Source organism: Bufo gargarizans, chromosome 2 (genome assembly GCF_014858855.1).
Source record: "Bufo gargarizans isolate SCDJY-AF-19 chromosome 2, ASM1485885v1, whole genome shotgun sequence".
In the NCBI taxonomy this organism is placed as follows: Eukaryota; Metazoa; Chordata; class Amphibia; order Anura; family Bufonidae; genus Bufo; species Bufo gargarizans.
Window position 1 is genome coordinate 179241995 of NC_058081.1, and position 26925 is coordinate 179268919.

A 26925-nucleotide genomic window follows, 5' to 3' on the forward strand; every position below is an offset into this window, starting at 1 on the left:
GACTTGATACAGAGACATCTCCCAGCTATTGCTTGTTTGGTGGAGACCCAACTTACTGAGGAGACCTTCTGGGGTGTCAGTAGAGGATGGGCTACCCAGACTTACTATTCTACTTTTTCTAGTTATTCTAGAGGAGTAACAGTTTTTATACACAGGGCGATTGATTATGTCTGTGAGACATCCTCTTGACAGGCAGAGAAGATATGTTTTTATATGGTAAACTTGCTGGAAAATCATGTATTTTGGCATTTGTCTATATTCCACCTCCCTTCTCCCTATATGTACTTAATTCCTTGTGAACTTTTATGGAGCAATGGCCTGAATGTCTCTCGTTAGTTATTGGGGATTTTAATTGTGTCATTAACCCTACTAACGATAGGATCTCTATGGAGGGGGCTGCCATATCCTTCCCCAGGGGTCGCCCTTAGCCTGGTTCTGTCGGGAATCCGACTTTGGGGGCCGCTTGGGGAAGTTTAGGGCAAGGGAGAAGAGCATACTCTTATGTAAGTAAATCTGGAAAATCTATGTCCAGGATGGATCTGGCCTTAATCAACCCAAAATATATGAGATGTGTAAAACTAATGAAATATGAGGCCAGGTCCCTCTTGGACCATGTGCCTCTCTCCCGCAAAAAACTGAAACATGTATAAATTTCACAAAGCAAATAAAGTTGTTTGGATTTCTTTGAAAATAAAAAAATAAATAAAAAAAGTGAATAAGTGATTTCTGTGGGCAGGATTTAATTTCCAGGAACGGATTCCACATAAAACGGATGACATACGTAATGACATACGAATATCATCCGTTTTTTGCGGAACCATTGACTTTGTATTGTACCAGGATCCGATTTTTGCGGAAAAGAATAGGACAAGTTTTATATTTAATCGGACATGCGGAACGGAACAACGGAAAGGGACAGCACACATTGTGTTGTCCGATTTTTTTCAGGACCCATTGAAAATGAATGGGTCCAGAACTGGTCCTGATCTGTTCCGCAAAAAACGGAACAGATCAGGAAAGAAACAACGGACGTGTGAATGGACCCCTAAGGAGAAGCTTTAAAGGGATTCTGTCACCTCCTCTCAGCCAAAAAACGATTTAAAAGCAGCCATGCAGCACAGCTTACCTGGATTAGGCTGTGCTGTTTAATCTTGAAATCCGTCCAGCAGTTACTTTAAAAAACGACTTTGATCAATAAGGAAATGCGTCCTGAAGGTGCCCAGAGGGGCGTTTTTTTCTTCCTAGTGAGCCCAGTACCGCCCCTCTTTCAGTGCCCAGCCCGCCTTCCTTGTATTTTCTAACTGCCGCCCCCAGCCTGCCACAGCCTCTCCTGCCTCTCCTCCCCCTCCCTCACGCCGAACGAAGTCTCGCACAGGCGCAGTACCCACTGAGGGCTGCGCCTGTGCGATCATCAGGAGACTGAGGGCGGCAGCTTCATCTTCGTCACTGGGCATGCGCCGAGCCCAGTGACGTCCGATGCTCGCTCTTCCCTCAGTCAGCAGGGAAGAGAGAGCATCGGACGTCACTGGGCTCGGCGCATGCCCAGTGACGAAGATGAAGCTGCCGCCCTCAGTCTCCTGATGATCGCACAGGCGCAGCCCTCAGTGGGTACTGCGCCTGTGCGAGACTTCGTTCGGCGTGAGGGAGGGGGAGGAGAGGCAGGAGAGGCTGTGGCAGGCTGGGGGCGGCAGTTAGAAAATACAAGGAAGGCGGGCTGGGCACTGAAAGAGGGGCGGTACTGGGCTCACTAGGAAGAAAAAAACGCCCCTCTGGGCACCTTCAGGACGCATTTCCTTATTGATCAAAGTCGTTTTTTAAAGTAACTGCTGGACGGATTTCAAGATTAAACAGCACAGCTTAATCCAGGTAAGCTGTGCTGCATGGCTGCTTTTAAATCGTTTTTTGGCTGAGGGGAGGTGACAGAATCCCTTTAAAAGAAGCAGCGACAGTAGCTATGAATTACTTTTCTAAGAACAAGATAGAAGAAAATAGAAGAGCCATGTCAAGCATATTCTGACTTTTTGCTTGATAAGACCCAGCAGAGGTTATTTTTTAAAGGTCAGAAATATTTTACTGAATCAGGTCGCCCTGGAAAAATGTTGTCCAGAGTGAACTCTAATCAAGATGGTAGAATTGTTAACGATCAAGAGTCTATAAAGGGGATTTTTTTAACCATTTTTCAGATTTATATAAGGCAGATACTAATTTAACTGATGAAATGATGGATTCTTATTTGGATGCTTTTTCTTTTCCAGTTCTTACGGATACTCAAAGAGAATAGCTTGATGTAGATTCTCCTTACAAGAAGTAGAAGCTGCAATTAAAGCATGCTCTGGCAATTCCTCCCCTGGGTCAGATGTATTTCCATATGAATTTTATCATAGATATAGTGGTTATTGTCCCTATGAAAAGAAAAAAGGATCCAGCACCAGTTGTAGAAGTTTTTTTCGGTCCCGATCTTTATTCACCAGATTTGTTCAGAATATATACAAAAAACAGTGGCACTAATTCCCACTCTTCCCCAGTTGATTTACGCGTTTCGAACACTTATGTTCTTAGTCATAATCCCTAGCCTATTGAAGGTATTTGTTGATACATTAAAGGATGGGACTCTATCGGAGTCAATGACAGAAGCTGTAATAACATTAATATTAAAGAAAGATAAGGATCCTTTGGACTTGGGGTCATATAGACCTATATCCTTACTGAATACCGATGTTAAGCTTTTTTCAAGCATTTTGGCTACAAGGCTCTCCAAGGTTGTCTCTTTGATCATGCACCCTGATTAGAACGGGTTTATTTCTGATAAGAGTACTTTTTATAATTAGTGATTGATAAACATCGTCCGGCATGATTCGCGAACACGAACACGCGTTTGTGATCAAATGTTCGCTAACCGCGCGTTTGCGGCAGGCCCAATTCACTTTAATGGCAGGCGAACCTGAAAAACCTACATGTCATATTTGGAGCCAGCAAACACTTACTAGAAGTACACAAATAGTCCCACAACATGGACAGTGATATACCAGAGAGGGATCATTGGCAAAAATTTCCACAAAAAACTCTCAAAAATGTACCGTGATGGAGCCTAGAAAAATGTTATTATAGGCCACGGGAGTATTAGGCATTCACCTGACAGAAAAGAACTTTAGATTCTGTGGCTGGAGGTACAGTAGGCGGTCATTGGATAAAAATTAAACTGTAGGACACTGGAGTAGAGGCCCCAAAAATTAGGCATTCACCTGACACAAAAGAACTTGTGATCCTGTGGCTGGAGGTACATTACGCGTTCAGTGGATACAAATTTTATTGTAGGCCACTGGAGTAGAGGCCCCAAACATTAGGCATTCACCTGACACAAAAGAACTTGTGATTCTGTGGCTGGAGGTACATTAGGTGGTCACTGGATAAAAATAGAACTGTAGGCCACTAGAGTATAGGCCCCAAAAATTAGGCATTCGCCTGACACAAAAATAACTTGTGATTCTGTGGCTGGTGGTACATTAGGCTGTAACTTGATAAAAATTGCACTGTAGGCCACTGGAGTAGAGGCCCCAAAAATGAGGCATTCACCTGGTCGTCACACGTGTTGAATTCCTCAGAGATCCATGCCTCATTCATTTTTAGAAATGTGAGGTAGTCCACACTGTCGTGAGCTAGGCGAGTGCGCTTATTGGTCACGACCCCCCCTGCTGTGCTGAACGTCCTTTCCCTGAGGTTGGATCTGGAGGGCGGCTGTCGATGGGTTGGCTGCAAGAATGATCTCATATCTATTGGCACCAACACATCTTCAAATCGCCCTCTTCTTGCAGGCACGGTAGGATTGGTACCCGCATCTGTTTCGCTGTGAGTGGAAATTCCTCTGCCAGCGCCCACTACAGCAGAATGCAGCATCTCTCGCAGCAAGGCCTGGAAATGCTGCATTCTGAAAGCCCTCTGTGATTCTGGTAACATGTCCGCCATTTTGTGTTTGTATCGGGGTCTATGTACGTTGCCACCCAGTACTGGTCCTTGCCCTTTATTCTTTTTATAAGGGGGTCCCTCTGCAGACACTGGAGCATAAAGGCCCCCATTTGCACTAAATTGGAAGCAGTGGTGCGCCTGGCTCCTGCTCATCACCCAGGAGATTGTTATGCTTGGTCTCCTCCCCCCAGCCACAGACAACATCATGGATCCCCGAAAACTTTAAAGTCCCCCTCAAAGCCTGCTGTTATTGATCCTCCTCCTCCCCCCCCCCCCCCCCCTCCAGCCACCATCCTCCTCTGACTCCTCTTCAGATTCCTGCTGACTTGTCTCAGATAGAGTATCCCCCCTGGGAATTCATTCAGCATTGGAACTTCCTCATCTTCCTGCTCCTGGACGGCTTGATCAATGACATGATGCAATGCACGCTCTAGAAAGAAGGCGTATGGTATGATGTCACAGATGGCGCCCTGGCTGCAACTGACCAGTTTGGTGATCTCATCAAACGGCCGCAGAAGTTTGCATGCGTCGCACATGAGCAGCCACTGGTGCGGTGAAAAGAAACCAAGCTCCCCAGAACCTGTCCTGCTACAGAGTTCATACAGGTAGTCGTTAATGGCACATTGCAGCTGGAGCAGCCTATTAAGCATATACAAGGTGGAGTTCAAGCGCATCAGGCTGTCACAAACCAGATGTCTGATGGGCAAGTGGTGTCGCCGCTGAACATCAGCAAGGCAAGCCATGGCCGTGTAAGATCTTCTAAAATGACCAGAGATTTTCCTGGCCTACCGCAAGACGTCCTGGACCCTGGGGTATTTGGCAACGAATCGCTGCATGACTAAGTTCGGGACGCGTGCCATGCAAGGCACGTGTGTCATTTTGCCCTGTTTCAGCACGCTCAGCATATTGGCACCGTTGTCGCACACCACTTTACCAACTGTCAAATTGAGCGGGGTCAGCCACTGATCGGCCTGTGACCGCAGAGCTGGCAGCAGAAGAGGCGGTAGCAGTGGAAAAGGAGGAGTCAGCCGAGGAGGAGATGGAGGATGGAGTAGGAGGAGGAGAAGAAGAGGCAGGCTTGCATGCAATACGTGGCGGTAACACCAACTCCACCGAAAGCCACAGGTTACATGGTTGACGGCTGTCAGAAGGTTCACCCAGTGGGCAGTCAAAGTTATGTAACTTCCCTGCCTGTGTTTGCTAGACCATGTGTCTGTGGTCATATGTATCTTGGCACTGACACTGTGTGCCAGAGATATATTCACTTGCCGCTGAACGTGGCCATATAGCTCTGGGATGCCCTTCTGGGAGAAATATTTCCTTCCGGGTAACTTCCATTGCGGTGTGCCAATGGCCACAAATTTTCTAAAGGCCTCCGAGTCCACCCGTTTATATAGCAGTAGTTGGTGGGCTAGCAGTTCCGATAAGCCAGCGGTCAGCCATTGAGCAAGAGCGTTATCCGGCGTCATCAACTTTTTGCGCTCAAACATTTGGGCCATGGAAGCCAGCCTTCTACCAGATGAACGCGATGATGGCATGATGGAAGGTGGAGTGGAGGACAAATGGGAGGAGAGAGGCGAAGGAGTAGGAGAAGAGACAGGACGTGGAACGCCGGGAGTGTGGCTTTGTGGGTTCTGACGATGTTGCCCACACTGGGCTCAGTGATGGGAGGACAGGTGCCTTCTTAAGGCGGTCGTCCCTAGGTGAGTGTTTGGCTTACAGCGACTCATGCGTTAACAGCACAGGCTGCAGATGGCAACACTATTGTCAGCAGCTAACACGTTAAAAAAAGCTCACACTGCGGAGCCATGTGCCAGCGTCCTGGAAGCGCCAGAAGTGACCATGCATGGTGGATGGCCAGCTCTAGATACATTTGCAGTCTACCTTTTGTCTCCTGTGCCCTGCAAGCTGTGCCTGCTTCTCCTCCTTCTCCTCCCTCTCTGTTGCTCCGTCTATCCCTCTTAACTCCTCTCTTCTTCCTTGTCCATCGATACGTCATCATCCTCACCCTTACCACCACGGACATTTGAGATCTCGGAGTAGGCAGCAACAGTGGGGACATCTCTCCTTGGGATGAACTGGGTACTGTCGTCAGACTGCTGGGTGGCGGCCTTGCTACCTCCTCTTCCTCATCCGATGTCAAGATTGGCTGTGCATTGGTAAGGTCTGGGAATGGATGGGAAAAAAAATCGTGTGGAGGGGCTATGGTGGTTGTGGTGGATTTAGGGGTGCACACAGCTAAGAGTGAGGAGGGTGCAGATACAGAGGATGAGGAGGGTGCAGAAGCGGAAGGGTGAGTGAGCCACTCAACCAACTCTGGTGCATCCTTTGAAGTAATCGCGCCTTATCCAACTTCCCACTTAGGCTCCGGCCTGGTGCACCTGCCCAACCCCTACCACCCCTGCGGAATGGCCTACCGCAGTCTTTTGTGGAAGCAGGTATAACACACCCCTCAATCAGTTTTTTTGGGGGGGGGCAACTGGTATATCACACCGGTTGCAATTATTTGTTCCGATACCGTTTGAACCTCTATATAATTGTGGTATTGCAGCAAATGCACTGTATAGAAAGTATATTATAGGTATATCACACCCCTGCCTCAATCAGTTTTTTGTGGGGGCAACTGGTATAGGGTGGGGGTGTGTCCATGTGCTGAAACATCTCAATTGGCTGTCCTGTCCCACCTGATGGATGTGTCAAAGTTCGGCGCAATGCAAAAGAATATGGCGAGCGAACATCCCCATATGTTCGCATGTTCAGCGGATCGCGAACGCTCAAAGTTCGCCGCGAACCGACTGCCGGGAAAACTGCAAGGCCATCACTAATTATAATCTCCACCGGTTGTTCGCTAACATTCAGTCCCCCAGGGGGTCTCTCGTAGTGTTGAGCACGAATATTCGAAAAGCAAATTTTTATTGCGAATATCGGCACTTCGAACGTAGTCTGACTGTCATATTCTTAATTTACCCTGTTTCCTGGACATCCACCACTGCACACTATGTCATGATGATATAAATGAAAGATTAAGCATCTAAACTTTCATTTAAAATTTTCCTTGTATCCTGCACCGAGTAAAATCATTGCTTTCATCCTGTATGATATGAATGATCCCAATGTCTTATTACAGCTGACACAAGTCTACATGGAGGACAACCTCTGGTGATAGCACTCAGCTGTACGGCATACATATTAGGACATCGTCAGACATCATCCACAACTCCATCCTCCGTCAGGCAAAACTCCATCAGCCCTCAGACATCAGACAAAACTCCGTCCTCCGTCAGGCAAAGCTCCATCAGACATCAGACAAAACTCCGTCCTCCGTCAGACAAAACTCCATCAGACCTCAGACATCAGACAAAACTCCGTCCTCCGTCACCCAAAACTCCATCAGACCTCAGACATCAGACAAAACTCCGTCCTCCGTCAGACAAAACTCCATCAGCCCTCAGACATCAGACAAAACTCCGTCCTCCGTCAGACAAAACTCCATCAGACCTCAGACATCAGACAAAACTCCGTCCTCCGTCAGACAAAACTCCATCAGACCTCAGACATCAGACAAAACTCCGTCCTCCGTCACCCAAAACTCCATCAGACCTCAGACATCAGACAAAACTCCGTCCTCCATCAGGCAAAACTCCATCAGACATCAGACATCAGACAAAACTCCGTCCTCCGTCAGGCAAAACTCCATCAGACCTCAGACTTCAGCTAAAACTCTGTCCTCCCTCAGACATCAGACAAAACTCCGTCCTCCCTAACTCAAAATACGCCCTACTACACACACTCTTCACCTGACGGAGCTGCTAGCTGCTGGAGAGGCAAAGGACCTGTGATGACATCATGACCATGTGACGAGTCACATGTGTGGGAGGGGTCAGATGTGCACAGCAGCTGGTAGAGTGTACAGAACAGTAGCCATCAAATAGAGCTCTGTACTAGAGATGTGTGTGTAACCTGCATGTAGCAGAGCTGTGTACTGTGTTACAGAGATGTGTGTGTAACCTGCATGTAGCAGAGCTGTGTACTGTGTAGCAGATCTGTATGTATAACCTGCAGGTAGCAGATCTGTATGTGTAACCTGCAGGTAGCAGAGCTGTGTACTGTGTTATAGAGATGTATGTGTAACCTGCATGTAGCAGAGCTGTGTACTGTGTTACAGAGATGTATGTGTAACCTGAATGTAGCAGAGCTGTGTACTGTGTTATAGAGATGTATGTGTAACCTGCATGTAGCAGAGCTGTGTACTGTGTTACAGAGATGTATGTGTAACCTGAATGTAGCAGAGCTGTGTACTGTGTTACAGAGATGTATGTGTAACCTGCAGGTAGCAGATCTGTGTACTGTGTTACAGAGATGTATGTGTAACCTGCATGTAGCAGAGCTGTGTACTGTGTTACAGAGATGTATGTGTAACCTGCATGTAGCAGAGCTGTGTACTGTGTTACAGAGATGTACGTGTAACCTGCAGGTAGCAGAGCTGTGTACTGTGTAGCAGATCTGTATGTGTAACCTGCATGTAGCAGAGCTGTGTACTGTGTAGCAGAGCTGTATGTGTAACCTGCATGTAGCAGAGCTGTGAACTGTGTAGCAGAGCTGTATGTGTAACCTGCATGTAGCAGTGCTGTGTACTGTGTATCAGAGCTGTATGTGTAACCTGCATGTAGCAGAGCTGTGTACTGTGTTACAGAGATGTATCTGCAACCTGCAGGTAGCAGAGCTGTGTACTGTGTAGCAGATCTGTATGTGTAACCTGCATGTAGCAGAGCTGTGTACTGTGTTACAGGGATGTATGTGCAACCTGCAGGTAGCAGTGTTGTGTACTGTGTAGCAGAGATGTGTACTGTGTTACAGAGATGTGTGTGTAGCCTGCATGTAGCAGAGCTGTGTACTGTGTATATAGAGCAGTGTGTGTAACAGCATGTAGCAGAGCTGTGTACTGTGTTACAGAGATGTGTGTGTAACCTGCATGTAGAAGTGCTGTGTACTGTGTAGCAGAGCTGTATGTGTAACCTGCATGTAGCAGAGCTGTGTACTGTGTTACAGAGATGTATGTGTAACCTGCACGTAGCAGAGCTGTGTACTGTGTTAAAGAGCTGTATGTGTAACCTGCATGTAGCAGGCTGCGTACTGTGTTACAGAGCTGTATGTGTAACCTGCATGTAGCAGAGCTGTGTACTGTGTATATAGAGCAGTGTGTGTAACAGCATGTAGCAGAGCTGTGTACTGTGTTACAGAGATGTGTGTGTAACCTGCATGTAGAAGTGCTGTGTACTGTGTAGCAGAGCTGTATGTGTAACCTGCATGTAGCAGAGCTGTGTACTGTGTTACAGGGATGTATGTGCAACCTGCAGGTAGCAGAGCTGTGTACTGTGTATATAGAGCAGTTTGTCTAACCGCATGTAGCAGAGCTGTGTACTGTGTTACAGAGATGTGTGTGTAACCTGGGAACTGTAAAAAAGTGTAAAAAAAAAACATAAATATTCAGATCACCCCCCTTTTCCCAAAATTAAAATAAAAAAACACATCATGGGTTTCGCAATGTGTAAAAACGCCCATTGTATAAAAATATATTCCCCATACGGCAAACAGTCCAAATGTCCGATTCGCCGTTTTTGGTCACTTCATTTGCTACAAAAATGTAAATAAAAAGTGATCAAAAAGTCTTAAACACCCCAGAATGGTATCAGTAAAAAGTTTAGATTGCCCCGCAAAAAATGAGCCCCCATCCAGCTCTGTACACATAATTACAAAAAAGTTATGGGGCTCAAAATATGGCGACAAAAAAAATCGGATATTTTTATTTTTTTAACACTATTAAAACGCAAGAAAAACTATACATATAAGGTATTGCCGGATTCGATCTGACCTGTAGAATAAAAGTAACCAGTCAGTTTTATCGCACATCGAATGTCGTAAATAGAAATCACGTAAAACTGTGGTGGAATTGCTTTTTTTTTTCAACAGGAAGAATGGGCAGTTTTACCATCTGAGAAAATAAAGACCCTCATCCATAACTACCACAAAAGACTTCAAGCTGTCATTGATGCTAAAGGGGGCAATACATGGTATTAATAACTGGGGTGTGTAAACTTCTGACCAGGGTCATTTGGGGAGTTTGTGTTGTGATTATGATTTATAAAGAGTAAACACCGTTGTTTGACATAAATGGCTTCAGCCGACCACTAACCATGAGCGAGAGAGAAGTGTCTGTGGTATCAATCATATTCTCTGAACAATGGTTAAAGGGGTATTCTCATCTTAATGATCACTCTTAAATCTGTTAATGATTTGACAGTGATAATTTTTCTAAATACATTTTATTACCCAATTCCCATCCTTTTTTAGAAAATAAGTCCCCTCTTACCTGATCGTTGTCTTTGGTCTCCCCTGGTTACGGCCACCTCTCCTGTCGAATCCAGCCGGGCCACGCTTGCGCAGAAGACGGAAAATTCTCTCCCGGCTGGGCCGCGCAATGTCCTGAACGCGCATGCCGCTGCGCATGCGCCATGATGACTTCTTCCTGGCCAGTATAGTACAGAGCCGCGAATGCGCACGCCGACTCTGTACTATACAGGCCAGGAATAAGTCACCATGGCACATGCGCGGCGCTGTGCGCGTTCAGGACATTGCGCGGCCCGGCCGGGAGAGAATCTTCAGTCTTCTGCGCAAGCGCGGCCCGGCCGGGAGAAGAATACAGGAAGTGAACGTCACGCTCAAGGAAGGTAAGTATGAAAAAGGGAAGATGAGAATACCCCTTTAAGAAATCATAAATTCTGCAAGTGTATGTAAACTTATCAGCACAACTGTAAGTAGCTGTGTGATATAAATCTGTGGAATATGGGAAGCACAAGAGGATGTGCACCTTAAATCCCATCTTTGTAAGGCCTCTTGCACATGGTCGCTGTGTGCCTGTAGTTGTATTGTGGACCACATACGGCGGTTCCGCAATACACAGGGCACCAGCCGTGTGCATCCCGCATCCGTGATGTCGACCCATTCACTTGAACGGAACAGAAACACGGATCGGATCCCCACAGAAGCACTACAGAGTGCTTCCGTGGTGTTTCTGGCCGTGCCTCCGCACAGCAAAAAAGTAGAACATATTCACGGACCTATTCAAGTTGAATGGGTCTGGATCTGTCCCGGCTGCTGCACGCACGTTGCCCGTGCATTGGGGACTGCAAATTGCTGTCCCCAATGCACGGAATGGACCAACAACGTTCATGTGCAAGAGGCCTAACACTTGTGATCTGTGTGAAGCGGCATATATGCATTCATGTTGCATGTATTTATTAATTAGGGTTACCAATTCTGAGTAACTTGGAGTGACAGGAGATTTACAGAATCAGATTTTTTTTTTTTTGTCGTCATATTTTGAGCTCTATAACTTTTTTGTAATTATGTGTACGGCGCTGGGTGGGGGCTCATTTTTTGCGGGGCAATCTGAACTTTTCACTGATACCATTCTGGGGTGTTTAAGACTTTTTGATCGCTTTTTATTTACATTTTTGTAGCAAATGAAGCGACCAAAAACGGCGAATCGGACATTTGGACTCTTTTTTTTCTTCTGTTTTGCCGTTTGCCGTATGGGGAATATATTTTTATACAATGGGTGTTTTTACACATTGCGACACCCATGATGTGTATTTTTTTATTTTTTTTTTATTTTCATTTTGGGAAAAGGGGGGTGATCTGAATTTTTTTGTTTTATTTTACACTTTTTTATAGTTCCCAGGTTACACACACATCTCTGTTACACAGTAAAAAGCTCTGCTACATGCGGTTACACACACATCTCTGTAACACAGTACACAGCACTGCTACATGCAGGTTGCACATACATCCCTGTAACACAGTACACAGCCTGCTACATGCAGGTTACACATACAGCTCCGCTACACAGGACACAGCTCTGATACATGCAGATTACACATACAGCTCTGCTACACAGTACACAGCTCTGCTACATTCAGGTTACAAATACAGCTCTGCTACACAGTACACAGCACTGCTACATGCAGGTTACACATACAGCTCTGCTACACAGTACACAGCTCTGCTACATGCAGGTTACACATACAGCTCTGCTACACAGTACACAGCTCTGCTACATGCAGATTACACATACAGCACTGCTACACAGTACACAGCTCTGCTACATGCAGGTTACACATACAGCTCTGCTTCACAGTACACAGGTCTGCTACATGCAGGTTACACATACAGATCTGCTACACAGTACACAGCTCTGCTACCTGCAGGTTACACATACATCTCTGTAACACAGTACACAGCTCTGCTACATGCAGGTTACACATACAGCTCTGCTACACAGTACACAGCACTGCTACATGCAGGTTACACATACAGCACTGCTACACAGTACACAGCACTGCTACATGCAGGTTACACATACAGCACTGCTACACAGTACACAGCTCTGCTACATGCAGGTTACACATACAGCTCTGCTACACAGTACACAGCTCTGCTACATGCAGGTTACACATACAGATCTGCTACACAGTACACAGCTCTGCTACCTGCAGGTTACACATACAGATCTGCTACACAGTACACAGCTCTGCTACCTGCAGGTTACACATACATCTCTGTAACACAGTACACAGCTCTGCTACATGCAGGTTACACATACAGATCTACTACACAGTACACAGCTCTGCTACCTGCAGGTTACACATACAGATCTGCTACACAGTACACAGCTCTGCTACCTGCAGGTTATACATACAGATCTGCTACCTGCAGGTTACACATACATCTCTATAACACAGTACACCACTCTGCTACATGCAGGTTACACATACATCTCTGTAACACAGTACACAGCTCTGCTACCTGCAGGTTACACATACATCTCTGTAACACAGTACACAGCTCTGCTACATGCAGGTTACACATACAGATCTACTACACAGTACACAGCTCTGCTACCTGCAGGTTACACATACAGATCTGCTACACAGTACACAGCTCTGCTACCTGCAGGTTACACATACAGATCTGCTACCTGCAGGTTACACATACATCTCTGTAACACAGTACACAGCTCTGCTACATGCAGGTTACACACACATCTCTAGTACAGAGCTCTATTTGATGGCTACTGTTCTGTACACTCTACCAGCTGCTGTGTACGTCTGACCCCTCCCACACACGTGACTCGTCACATGGTCATGACGTCATCACAGGTCCTTTGCCTCTCCAGCAGCTAGCAGCTCCGTCAGGTGAATAGTGTGTGTAGTAGGGCGTATTTTGAGTTAGGGAGGACGGAGTTTTGGCTGATGCCTGATGGAGGACGGAGTTTTGTCTGATGTCTGAGGTCTGATGGAGTTTTGCCTGACGGAGGACGAAGTTTTAACTGATGTCTGAGGTCTGATGGAGTTTTGCCTGACGGAGGACGGAGTTTTGTCTGATGTCTGATGTCTGAGGTCTGATGGAGTTTTGCCTGACGGAGGACGGAGTTTTGTCTGATGTCTGAGGTCTGATGGAGTTTTGGGTGACGGAGGACGGAGTTTTGTCTGATGTCTGAGGTCTGATGGAGTTTTGCCTGACGGAGGACGGAGTTTTGTCTGATGTCTGAGGTCTGATGGAGTTTTGGGTGACGGAGGACGGAGTTTTGTCTGATGTCTGAGGTCTGATGGAGTTTTGCCTGACGGAGGACGGAGTTTTGTCTGATGTCTGAGGTCTGATGGAGTTTTGCCTGATGGAGGACGGAGTTTTGTCTGATGTCTGAGGTCTGATGGAGTTTTGGGTGACGGAGGACGGAGTTTTGTCTGATGTCTGAGGTCTGATGGAGTTTTGCCTGATGGAGGACGGAGTTTTGTCTGATGTCTGAGGTCTGATGGAGTTTTGGGTGACGGAGGACGGAGTTTTGTCTGATGTCTGAGGTCTGATGGAGTTTTGCCTGACGGAGGACGGAGTTTTGTCTGATGTCTGAGGTCTGATGGAGTTTTGCCTGATGGAGGACGGAGTTTTGTCTGATGTCTGAGGTCTGATGGAGTTTTGGGTGACGGAGGACGGAGTTTTGTCTGATGTCTGAGGTCTGATGGAGTTTTGCCTGATGGAGGACGGAGTTTTGTCTGATGTCTGAGGTCTGATGGAGTTTTGGGTGACGGAGGACGGAGTTTTGTCTGATGTCTGAGGTCTGATGGAGTTTTGCCTGACGGAGGACGGAGTTTTGTCTGATGTCTGAGGTCTGATGGAGTTTTGGGTGACGGAGAACGGAGTTTTGTCTGATGTCTGAGGGCTGATGGAGTTTTGTCTGACGGAGGACGGAGTTTTGTCTGATGTCTGATGGAGTTTTGCCTGACGGAGGACGGAGTTTTGTCTGATGTCTGAGGTCTGATGGAGTTTTGGGTGACGGAGGACGGAGTTTTGTCTGATGTCTGAGGTCTGATGGAGTTTTGGGTGACGGAGGACGGAGTTTTGTCTGATGTCTGAGGTCTGATGGAGTTTTGGGTGACGGAGGACGGAGTTGTGTCTGATGTCTGAGGTCTGATGGAGTTTTGCCTGATGGAGGACGGAGTTTTGTCTGATGTCTGAGGTCTGATGGAGTTTTGTCTGACGGAAGACGGAGTTTTGTCTGATGTCTGATGGAGTTTTGCCTGACGGAGGACGGAGTTTTGTCTGATGTCTGAGGGCTGATGGAGTTTTGCCTGACGGAGGATGGAGTTGTGGATGATGTCTGACGATGTCCTAATATGTATGCCGTACAGCTGGGACACACTAGGTAGCAGACATTAAAGAAATGTATCAAGGACACTGATGTATCATGAGTTTCTATTGTAAGGGCCTTTGATGTCAACCAGTGTAAAAAAAAGTGCAGCTTGACAGCAGAAAAGCCTTCACTATAGCTGATTTCCCAGAATATCTTGTACCCTTTAAAATTCAAGAAGAAAAAAGCTTCAGATCTGGTGATGGCAACATTTCAGTTATGTGTATGAGAACACTTCAAACTGAAAAGTAGCTGCTTTAAAAGAATTCCTCCTCTGCTCAAATGAACGCGTTGTCCAACTACGTTTAAAGACAGATTTACATTTCAGGGATGGGATGAAAGTACGTTTATCATTTATAGTTCTCTCAGTCTCTCCAATGATCTGTGGCTATATGAATATTTAGAAGAAGCGTAAGGAAGGACAGAGAAGTGCAACTTGATCTCAGTTTAATATGATCTGCACTCAATGTCTAAAAGGTGGCCACTGTCGATGTGATAGTTCAGTGAAGGCTAACCTTGGCACTCCAACTGTGGTAAAACTAGAACTCCCAAGATGCCCCGTTTGCTTGGCTGCTCTCAGAACTCTATAGAAATGAATGGAGCATGCTGGGAGTCGTAGTTTCACCACAGCTGGAGTGCCAAGGTTAGCCATCACTGCGATAGTCTATAAGGAACCAAAGGTCCTAGTCAGGAACCAAACCAATCTAAGCTAAGATGGTTTTCCAGGTGGTGATAGCTATAAAAATAAATATGGCCTATTGGCACCAGGGATGTCGTTATTATTCCTTTGGACATTTCACACTAGAGTTAAAGTGTGCCTCCAATTATACAGAAAAAATATTATTGTAGGACTGTGCACAATAATCAACTTGTAAAGACGATTTGGCTTCTAAATTGTAGAATGGACCAGGCATATACTTATTTTTTCTTTTCTCCTCATCCACAAAATACAATGATATTTTTATTGGTTACCTTAGGGACAATACTTTATGTAAAGAAATTCTCATAATCATTACTGCAAGAGTTATGCTACATTGCATTTAAGTCATCCAATTTATATTACTTTATCTCTATACTGTGGGGTCCTTGCATGGCTGTAGGTGGATGTACATTTCATGGTGCATTTGGTGTACAGTTTTAAAGGGGTTCTCCGGTAATTAAGAAAATGAAATACTTAGATATTACTTTATTATAAATATATTCTCAAATACATTTTATTAGTTATTATGGCTTGTTTTGTCTGGGGAGCAATGATAAGGAGAAATAAAACATGTTCTAATCATACAGCAGGACAAATTACTTCACAACACTAAGCTAAAGAACTGCCTCATCCTGCTCTGCTTGTGATCCTGCATACAGCTGATAATATCTTTAGTTAAATCTCTGTAGGAATGGAGTTCATGAGGAGACATGAAATACGGAGAGGAGGTGGTGATGTGGCTGATGAGCAGCAGCACTTGTATTCGGTCTCCATTACCACGGCCCCACATCACCACAGTCTGTCCTGTCCGTCCTCTCTGTAGTTTATGTCTCCTCATGAACTCCATTCCCACAGAGATTCAGCTGAAGATCATATTAAACTGTATTCAGGATCATAATACCTGCCAAGTAGGAGAGGAGGATGAGGCAACTCTTTACCTCAGTGTTGTGATGTAACTTGTGTTGATTAGGACAGGTTTTGTGTGTACTAATAGGACGGTGGCCATTTTATTTTTCATAATGATTGCTCCCTAGAAAAAATTAGCCATTATAACTAATGAAAGGTATTTGAGAATATATTTATAATAAATAATATAATAAATAATATTTAAGTTTTTTCATTTTCTTAATTCCCGGAGAACCACTTTAAGAAACACTGACCTAAATTTTTTTTTTTCTTTTGGACAATTGCCTAACTATGAAACATCTTTCTATATCTCCCGGGTCAAACTGTATGGCATGGTCAAACTGACCCTCCTTTCCAAACAGATTAGCAAAGGCTATGTAGTGCTAGACCAAAGGAAACGAACAATAGTGGCATCAAGAATCAACACATCTCCAGAAACTGCTCAGTACTTGGTGTCCTGTATCCCGGGAGGGCCTGTGAATATGTGTCATGAGGGTGTCACGACCTATCGCTGACCCTGTTGTGCATTGGGTCAGAAGGTCGCAGTGGGTGGCTACTTGCTCGGTTTCAAGAGATTGTTCCATGACTTAGTGGTTGGAAAAGGATCGCAAACCTAAGCAGTAAAACCTGGTCCAGGTTTTCCTGCTTAGGTGTGCGATCCTTTTTGTCCAATTTAGGAATCTGTAGCTTTTCCTTTCAGCTGTTCTCTGTCAGACACTCACAGCTACTATATATTCTCCCTTTCTGCTTCCCTTGTTGCCAGATATAGACCTTCTTTCCAGATCTTCTATGTTGACCTATGGTGGAGTTGGAGTTGCTGTGGAGCTGTTCGAACTGGTGCTGACAGATCTCCGGTTCTCTTCTCTTTGTTGTCTTCCTTCTGGGATTGTTTGTGGTGTTTGTCCTTTCCCTGTGTTTACCGTAGGTGCCAGTGGGGAAGACTAGTGCTCCCATCGCCCTACTCACTACCTAGGGCTTATTTCAGGGTAAGCCAGGGACAAGGCACGTGATCGGTGTATGGGTTAGCAGCCCGTTTAGGGACGTCAGGGCAGCTAGGTGCCAGTGCTAAGTTAGTTAGGGGTCACCACTCTTTCTTCTCCCTAGTGAAAGGGTACTACCCTTCCCTCCTCTCTGCACCGCACGTCTGTTACCTGCCATATCAGACGTGATAATATGAGTGAAACAGGTAAAAGGTGGGACTTTAACATAGTAACATAGTACATAAGGCCGAAAAAAGACACTTGTCCATCCAGTTCGGCCTGTCATACTGCAAGTTGATCCAGAGGAAGGCAAAAACAGCACATTATATTATAGGAGGAATAACAGTAGTGAAAACTGCTGCTATTTTTATGTGTTGGTTTTTCCATAATATTACTGCAGATGCTGTCACAGAATATATCACAAACCTCGGTGCACAAATTCATACAAACAATATTTAACGTAAATAGGTTTTCTATGATTTACTATGGTTTCTAACAGTTATGTAATCCACACAGCAGGCAAAATACCGGCACTACCTTTTGTGTTCCGCTTAACTGCAACTGCAAAAGGGCTCAGCAGGACTTCATCTGGTTCATCAGGAACAAGATGTTCACAATGCAATCTTCAATAAGATGAAAGGGCAGCATTTACCATCCTTAAAATATTCTCTTTATTAGTGCACTAATACAGTTTCAAGAAAAAGTATGTGAACCCTTTGGAATTATATGGATTTCTGCACAAATTGGTCATAAAATGTGATCTGATCTTCATCTAAGTCACAACAATAGACAATCACAGTCTGCTTAAACTAATAACACACAAATAATAAAATGTTACCATGTTTTATTGAACACACCATGTAAACATTCACAGTGCAGGAGGAAAAAGTATGTGAACCCTTGGATTTAATAACTGGTTGAACCTTCTTTGGCAGCAATAATTCCAACCAAACATTTCCTGTAGTTGCAGATCAGACGTGCCCAACGGTCAGGAGTAATTATTGACCATTCCTCTTTACAGAACTGTTTCAGTTCAGCAATATTCTTGGGATGTCTGGTGTGAATCGCTTTCTTGAGGTCATGCCACAGCATCTCAATCGGGTTGAGGTCAGGACTCTGACTGGCCCACTTCAGAAAGCGTATTTTCTTCTGGTTAAGCCATTCTGTTGTTGATTTACTTCTAGGCTTTGGGTCGCTGTCCTGTTGCAACACCCATCTTCTGTTGAGCTTCAGCTGGTGGACAGGTGGCCTTAAGGCCTCCTGCAAAATGTCTTAATAAACTTGGGAATTCATTTTTCCTTTGATGATAGCAATCTGTCCAGGCCCTGACGCAGCAAAGCAGCCCCAAACCCTGATGCCCCCATCACCATACTTTACAGTTCGGATGAAGTATTGATGTTGGTCTGCTGTGCCTCTTTTTCTCCACACATAGTGTTGTGTGTTTCTTCCAAAAAAATCAACTTTGGTTTCATCTGTCCACAGAATATTTAGCCAGTACTGCTGTGGAACATCCAGGTGTTCTTGTGCAAACTGTAGATGTTTTTTTTGGACAGCAGTGGCTTCCTTTGTGGTATCCTCCCATGAAATACATTCTTGTTTATTGTTTTACGCATCGTAGATTCGCTAACAGGGATGTTAGCATATGCCAGAGACTTTTGTAAGTCTTTAGCTGACACTCTAGGATTCTTCTTCACCTCATTGAGCAGTCTGCGCTGTGCTCTTCCAGTCATCTTTACAGGACGGCCACTCCTAGGGAGAGTAGCAGCAGTGCTGAACTTTCTCCATTTATAGACAATTTGTCTTACCGTGGACTGATGAACAGCAAGGCTTTTGGAGATACTTCTATAACCCTTTCCAGCTTTAAGTCAACAATTCTTAATGGTAGGTCTTCTGAGAGCTCTTTTGTGTGAGGCATCATTCACATCAGGCAATGCTTCTTGTGAAAGGCAAACCCAGAACCGGTGTGTGTTTTTTTATAGGGCAGGACAGCTGTAACCAACACCTCCAATCTCATCTCATTGATTGGACTCCAGTTGGCTGACACCTCACTCCAATTAGCTCTTGGAGATCTCATTAGTCTAGGGGTTTACATACTTTTTCCACCTGCACTGTGAATGTTTACATGGTGTGTTCAATAAAAATATGGTAACATTTAATTCTTTGTGTGTTATTAGTTTAAGCAGACTGTGATTGTCTATTGTTGTGACTTAGACGAAGATCAGATCACATTTTATGACCAATTTGTGCAGAAATCCATATCATTCCAAAGGGTTCACATACTTTTTCTTGCAACTGTATGTCATAAAATGGACTGGAAAAAGGATGCTGTATTTGCGAAAGAGGCGACAACCGTTTCGTGCTGACTGCGCTTCCATAGGCCTCTAGGTAGCCTGTGGAAGTGCAGGCTTGCTCAAGGCCTGTGTAAGCACAATAAGCACAAAACGGACGTTGTCTTGTGCCTGCATTCACCATTCTTGACCCACTCTGTTTTATGGAGTATTAATGCACTAATAAAAATAATATTTTAGGGATGGTGAGTGCCACATTTTGATCTCATTGAAGATGCTCATGTAATAGCTTTCTTCATGTACATCTTCATGTAAACACATCACTCTGGTTCATCTACATCCTGTAAGTAGCACTTCCTGTTGTTGTATGTATCCGAACTCATGATGCACTTTTGCTTTCTCTGGCACACCTCCTGCACTATCCCTGACAAGGCCAAGCTAATTTGTAGCTCCTCCCACCCAGCTATTTACATAGACACTCCTCTATCACTGACACGCTCATGGACAAAACATCACAAGAAATAAGAAAGAGCTGCATGGACAAGGTCATTTGACCACAGCTCAGAACAGAAGATGGGAGCAATAAAGGTAAAAGAAAATCATTACAAAAATACACCTACCTTCATAAATGATTATGTTAAAGGGTGTTAATGTGGAAAAGTCCTTTAAGGCCTCTTTCACAGAACCGTTTTTTTTTTTTCCCGTTTATGGGCCGTTTTTGCGTTCTGTATAAGGTGCGTATACGGAGCCATTCATTTCAATGGTTATGCAAAAAAAACTGAATGTACTCCGTATGCATTCCGTTTCAGTTTTTTCGTTGAAAGATAGAACATGTCCTATTATTGCCCGCAAATCACGTTCTGTGGCTCCATTTAAGTCAATGGGTCCGCAAAAAAACACATACGGAAATGCATTTGTTTGTCTTCCATATCCGTTTTTGTGGAACCATCTATTGAAAATTTTATGCCCAGCCCAATTTATTCTATGTAATTACTGTATACTGCATATGCCATACGGAAAAACGGAACGCAAACGGGAACAAAAAATGGGACAAAGGATCCGTGAAAAACGGACCGCAAAACACTGTAAAAGCAATACGGTTGTGTGAAAGAGGCCGAATGGGATATATAATTTAGGACACGTTAAATAAAAGCGCTATGTATTTAAAACCAACTGTCAAACTTACATCTTCCGACTCAAACACATGACAGATCATCTTGTACTGCTTCTTTCCTTCCTGAGCACCTGGAGTAGTTTCTATACAATCTTGAGAAGCAGATCTAGGCATCCGACGTCTTGCCATCAAGACAACAATATTTCCAATGTCAGCAATGTATGAGATTGTCCTTAGGGCATGGTCCATCATCGTTTCCTGTTTATAATTAGAAAAAGAGGCCTTAGAAATGTAATTATACAAGCATGCAGTGACTCAAACCAACAACATATACAGTGGTCAGGGGCGTAGCTAAAAGCTCATGGGCCCTGGTGCAAGAGTTCAGCTTGGGCCCCCATCTCTCAGTGCTTGTTGGCAAGAGGCAGGGGAGCACATAGCCTTCCTGCTGCCTGAGGCAAACATTGAAAGGGCACCCCCTCATGCCAAATTCTTAACCTAACCCCTTCCCTCCAGCCAGAGGTGTAAATTGACCACTATGCACTTTCTATAATGCCAGTGTCTTATGTGGCACAAGGGTCTTTGGGCCCCCTCAGGCTCCTGGGCCCGGTAGCAACTGCTACCTCTGCACCCCCTATAGCTACACCCCTGACAGCAGTCTATTAATGTCACGAACATACCGAGACATACGGACGTTTCCACGACAGGTGGCAGGAGATCTGTGAGACAGGCAACGCATGGTTTATCGCGAATGTTGACACTTTGAGAATTTGCGAATATCTAGAATATAGTGCTATATATTTGTATTCGCGAATATTCTAGATTTCTTTTTATCTGAACCCGTGATCCCTCACTGCTTCTTGCTTGTGGGCAAATGAGAAGGCTGCAATATCTTTGACTTTAGGAGTAATGTTGTTTGCAAATTTTCATATCGCTAATTTTTATTGTGAATTTTCCGTTTGCTGATTTTCACAATCAAGAAAATAATGACTGGAGATCACGAATTCTCGAATTAGCGAATATATGACGAATGTTCGCCCAAATATTCATGAAATATCGCAAATTCGAATATTGCCCCTGCCGCTCATCACTGGTTCCAGGGTCCGATAGGGTGAGATATGATTCTAGGTATACGGTGTATGAATTTGCTTATATTTGGGGCCTGTTCATACTGGTAGTCTGTGTGGACTGGGGTTAGGGTTTTCTCTAGGAGGTGTCCACCTTCCTTCCCTAGTTTCCAGGCCTTTTCCCAGTATCCCCTTTCCCTCCTATGCTCGGTATGGTGTTTTCCTCCCACACATGAGTGTGACAATTAAGTCACAATATTAATTGGCTCCAGGATGACTATAAGTGGAAAATATTGTAATATGAGACCATAAGTAACTAGTAATTCCTTCTGAAGCCCCAAAATGTCAACCCTTAAAAGATGAAAATTAAATAAAATAATAATAATCTGATTAATAATATAGATACAGGTTTACAATATAAAACCAGAAATCACTTTCTATATTGAGGACAGGAACTTCTTCAGGTTCTAGTACAGTACACACATGTATCAGAAAATAAGAGGGAGCTACCTTCACCTGATGTCCTGAACAGACCTCACCTAAAAAGAGCAGCTCATCCTGTAAGAGGTAAAAGGCATTACCTGCAATACACTAGAGGGCGCTACTATAGTCAACCATTGCATGTACTTCAGTTAAAAGGTTGACTGTATAATTGTAGGCTGAATGTGGTTTTCTATGCTGTAAAATAGAAAATACTCTATACCGCAGCAAAAAAATCAAAAATTCTAAGAGTTGTGCAAGCCAAGGCCCAGATAGGGGTGTGCTAAAATACTGTATACTAAGTGTTGAGAGAATCGAAGTTAAAAAAGTGGGCATTAGATATACCATGGAACACAGTGAAGACAACTGTGACAATCAGTCATCATCAAGTGGAGAAAATATGGCACAACAGTGACATTACCAATAACTGGACGTCCCTCGAAAATTGCTGAAAAGACGAGAAGAAAATTGATCTGGAAGGCTACCAAGTGGCCTACAGCAACATTAAAGGAGCTGCAGGAATATCTGGCAAGTACTGGCTGTGGGGCACATGTGACAACAATCTCCCGTAGTCTTAATATGTCTGGGCTATGGGGTAGAGTAGCAAGACAAAAGCCTTTTCTTACAAAGAAAAACATCCAAGCCAGGCTACATTTTGCAAAAACACATCTGAAGTCTCCCAAAAGCATGTGGGAAAAGGTGTTATGGTCTGATGAAACCAAGGTAGAATCTTTTGGCCATAATTCCAAAAGATATGTTTGATGCAAAAACAACACTGCACATCACCAAAAGAACACCGTGCCCACAGTGAAGCATGGTGGTGGCAACATCATGCTTTGGGGCTGTTTTTCTTCAGCTGGAACTGGGGCCTTAGTTAAGCTAGAGCCTAGAGGGCATTATGAACAGTTCCAAATGCCAATATTGGCACAAAACCTTTAGGCTTCTGCTAGAAAGCTGAACATGAGGAACTTCATCTTTCAGCATGACAATGACCCAAAGCAAACATCCAAATCAAAAAAGGAATGGCTTCACCAGAAGAAGATTAAAGTTTTGGAATGGCCCAGCCAGAGCCCAGACCTGAATCCAATTGAAAATCTGTGGGGTGATCTGAAGAGGGCTGTGCACAGGAGATGCCCTCGCAATCTGACAGATTTGGAGTGTTTTTGCAAAGAAGAGTGGGCAAATCTAGCCAAGTCAAAATGTGCCATGCTGATAGACTCATACCCAAATAGACTGAGTGCAGTAATAAAATCAAAAGGTGCTTCAACAAAGTATTAGTTTAAGGGTGTTCACACTTATGCAACCATATTATAATTTTATTTTTTTCTTCCCTATACCTAAAAGATTTCAGTTCTTTTTTCAATTGAGTGGTACAGTTTATAGGTCACATTATAGGTGGAAAAAGTTCTGAAATTATTTATCTTTGTCTCATTTTTTTTTTTACATTACAGAAACCTGACATTTTAACAGGGGTGTGTAGACTTTTTATATCCACTGTAGATGAGGACTTTGTAATTAGGTCGAGGGGGCCATAATATACAGATGTGAGTACATTTATTTAACGATGTATCTCCATAGAGAAGGTCCTCCATGATGGTTCACACACACACATCCATACAGGATGCCACTCCAATCTGAGCTTTTGGCCCATATTGGAACCAGGGTATATACAAGTCTACATTAGTTGCAGTGCAGTCAGTGGTAATTAAATTAAAATAAAAAAAAAACATTTTAAATCCCTGAAGAACTTATTGAAACTTCAGCTGTTCTCTGAATACTGTAGATGTGGCCACAAATACAGTAATGTAAATTACAGACATGCATATTGTCTCCCATTCATTTCAGTGGAGAGGTGAATGTACATGCTGTACTGACTCTTCGCACCTATACACTGTGTGTGAGGATTTCAGCTGTCTGTCTGTCTGACACATCATAAAACAGTATGTGACAAAACCCTGTAACAGGCATTTACCTGCCTATTTTATTTTACCAGTCATTATATACTTTCTAATGTAACACTCAGTGCACTCGTCACCAGTATGCTTTGTACAAAGAAGCTTTGATTTACATATATTAACATATATTCTAAACTTGGCTTCTGGTATAATAAGATTAGTAAAACAACTTACATCTCAAAATCAATCTTCCTAGTACAGAAAACTGCTATATGAGATTGCCTACAGGTACTGGCAGTGAAATTCAAGTTGGTTAGCCCTGGTGATTTAAAAAAAAAGTATGTACAAGGTCTGACAATAATGTTTGCAAACTTCCCACCGGGAGCTTGTCGGGGCACCACTATACAGAAACAGAATATGGTTTCATAACCTATTCATATCAGCATTTTGCAGCTGTGTTTTTGTAGACCCACAACAATCTCATTCTAATTGACGTCTAATTCTTGTTTCTGTATTTCTTGGAAGAATATCGAAGCTTGAACTAGAGCAGGGATCAGCAACATTCGGCACACCAGCTGTGGTGAAACTACAACTCCCAGCATACAACCTTGATTGGCTGTCCTCAGAACATGGAGCATGCTGGAAGATGTATTTTCACAACAGCTGGATTGCAGGTTGCTAACCCCTGAACTTGGTAATATGGGACATCATGGAGATGTTATTGCAAGTTTATGGGGATAATGCTATAAGGAAAACAGCAATTTATACAGTGCCTTGAAAAAGTATTCATACCCCTTGAACTTTTCCAAATTTTTTCACTTTACGCACAAACTTAAATGTATTTTATTGGGATTTTATGTGATAGAGCAACACAAAGTAGCAAGTATGTGTAAAGTGAAAAGAACATGATACATGGTTTTCAACATTTTTAATAAATAAAAATCTGGAAAGTATGGCATCAATTTGTATTCAGCCCCCCGAGTCAATACTTTGTAGGACCACCTTTCGCTGCAATTATAGCTACAAGTATTTGGGGGCCATGTCTCTTCCAGCTTTACATGTCAAGAGGCTGAAATTGTTGCCCATTCTTCTTTGCAAAATAACTCAAGCTCAGTTAGATTCCATGGAGAGCGTCTGTGAACAGCAATTTTTAAGTCTTGCCACAGATTCCTAATAGGATTTAGGTCTGGACTTTGACTGGGTCATACTAATACATGAAGATGCTTTGATCTAACCCATTCTATTCTAGCTCTGGCTGTATGTTTAGAGTGGTTGTCCTGCTAGACAACCTCTACAGCCTCTACAAGGTTTTCCTCCAGGATTTCCTTGTATTTAGCTCCCTACATCTTCCCATCAACTCAGTCCAGCTTCTCTGTCCCTGCTGAGGAAAAGCATCTCCACAGCATGATGTTGCCACACCAATGTTTCACAGTGTGGATTGTGTGTACAGAGTAATGTGCAGTTAGTTTTCCACCACACATAGCATTTTGCATTTAGGCCAAAAAGTTAAACTTTGGTCTCATGTGACCAGGTCACCTTCTTCCACATGTTTGCTGTGTTCCCAACATGGCTTGCGGCAAACTGCAAACTGGACTTATAGCTTGCTATGAAAAATGGCCTTCTTCTTGCCACTCTTCTATAAAGGCCAGATTTGTGTAGTACATGACTAATACTGTACCAGGGGTGTTCAATAAGTTATCTGCGCCAGCATGTTCTGTCAGTGTTAGAGAGCTGAGATTGTCTATGCAGATTGAGACATCTCTCGACATGCAACACACACAGAAGCAGTTCAGTCTAATGAAAGCACTAGAAGTGACAGGATGGCAAGTGTAGTACAGTGCAGGTCTACAAAGAAAGTGAGGGATTTGGAGCTTAGTTGCGTGGGGTTAGCACACACAGTACGGCAGTTCATTAACTGCCGCACATCGTATGTGGTGTACGTGGTTTTTTGCCCCTGTGGGCGCTTTTACATAGGCAAGACCATTCATCCTCTGTTTGAACGTATTCGCGAGCACGTTGGCTCTATACGGTCGGGCAGAGGCAGTCCGCGCCTTATGGACCACATCCGTACCGCCCATGATGCACGTCCTCGTTGCCTCTCCTTTGCCGGGGTGGAGCATGTCGGTCCCATCGCTCGCGGGGGTGACCGGCATCGCCTACTCCTGCAGAGGGAGGCAAGGTGGATAATGCAGACGGGCGCTATGGGCCCAGCAGGCATGAATGACAGGAATGACATGTCTGTCTTCCTGTAACTAGCATGTGCTCTATGCAACTGGACATATGTCTATGAGTGCTCCATGTAACTGGACATACGTCTATGGGCCCCTGTCTGTGTATATCTTGCCATTCCCCACCCTTGTGCCTACTATTCTCTATTTAAGATAGTGTGCCTATATCCACTCTGTAGTCAGCTGTAGGCCCGCTATCATGTGGCCTCCCGCTATCTATAGAATATCGCATACATTGTCTCTTCGAAATGTTCACGCCATCTATCCATGATTATGCGTAATATGTCCCATCTTGTGCAAGTATCAGCAAGTGAACTATTGAATGCTTCAATACCTGTATTTTTACTTAACTGCATCCGCACTTTGTCACTGCTGTACGCATGTTTTTAATATGTCATTTGTATTCCAGGGCGCGCAGCTGTTGCTGACAGCGTCGGCTATCCTCTGCCCGCCCCTATAAAATGACGCACTTGCGTCATGACGTATTGAGCGGCCTGAGGAAGCGCGATCTCACGCGCGAAACGGCCGTCGCCGCTGCAACACTGTGTCCGCCCCTGGACCCC

General features: G+C 44.3%; 1 protein-coding gene across 2 annotated transcripts in view; it reads right to left on the reverse strand.

The window, feature by feature from the left end:
* Positions 1-26925, reverse strand: part of APBA2 (amyloid beta precursor protein binding family A member 2) — a 413133-nt gene that overhangs the window by 89362 nt on the left and 296846 nt on the right. For both annotated transcript variants that reach the window (XM_044283308.1, XM_044283307.1), the window contains one exon: positions 20768-20953. In XM_044283308.1, coding sequence (XP_044139243.1) covers positions 20768-20953 — 186 coding nt within the window. The remainder of the gene's footprint in view (positions 1-20767; positions 20954-26925) is intronic.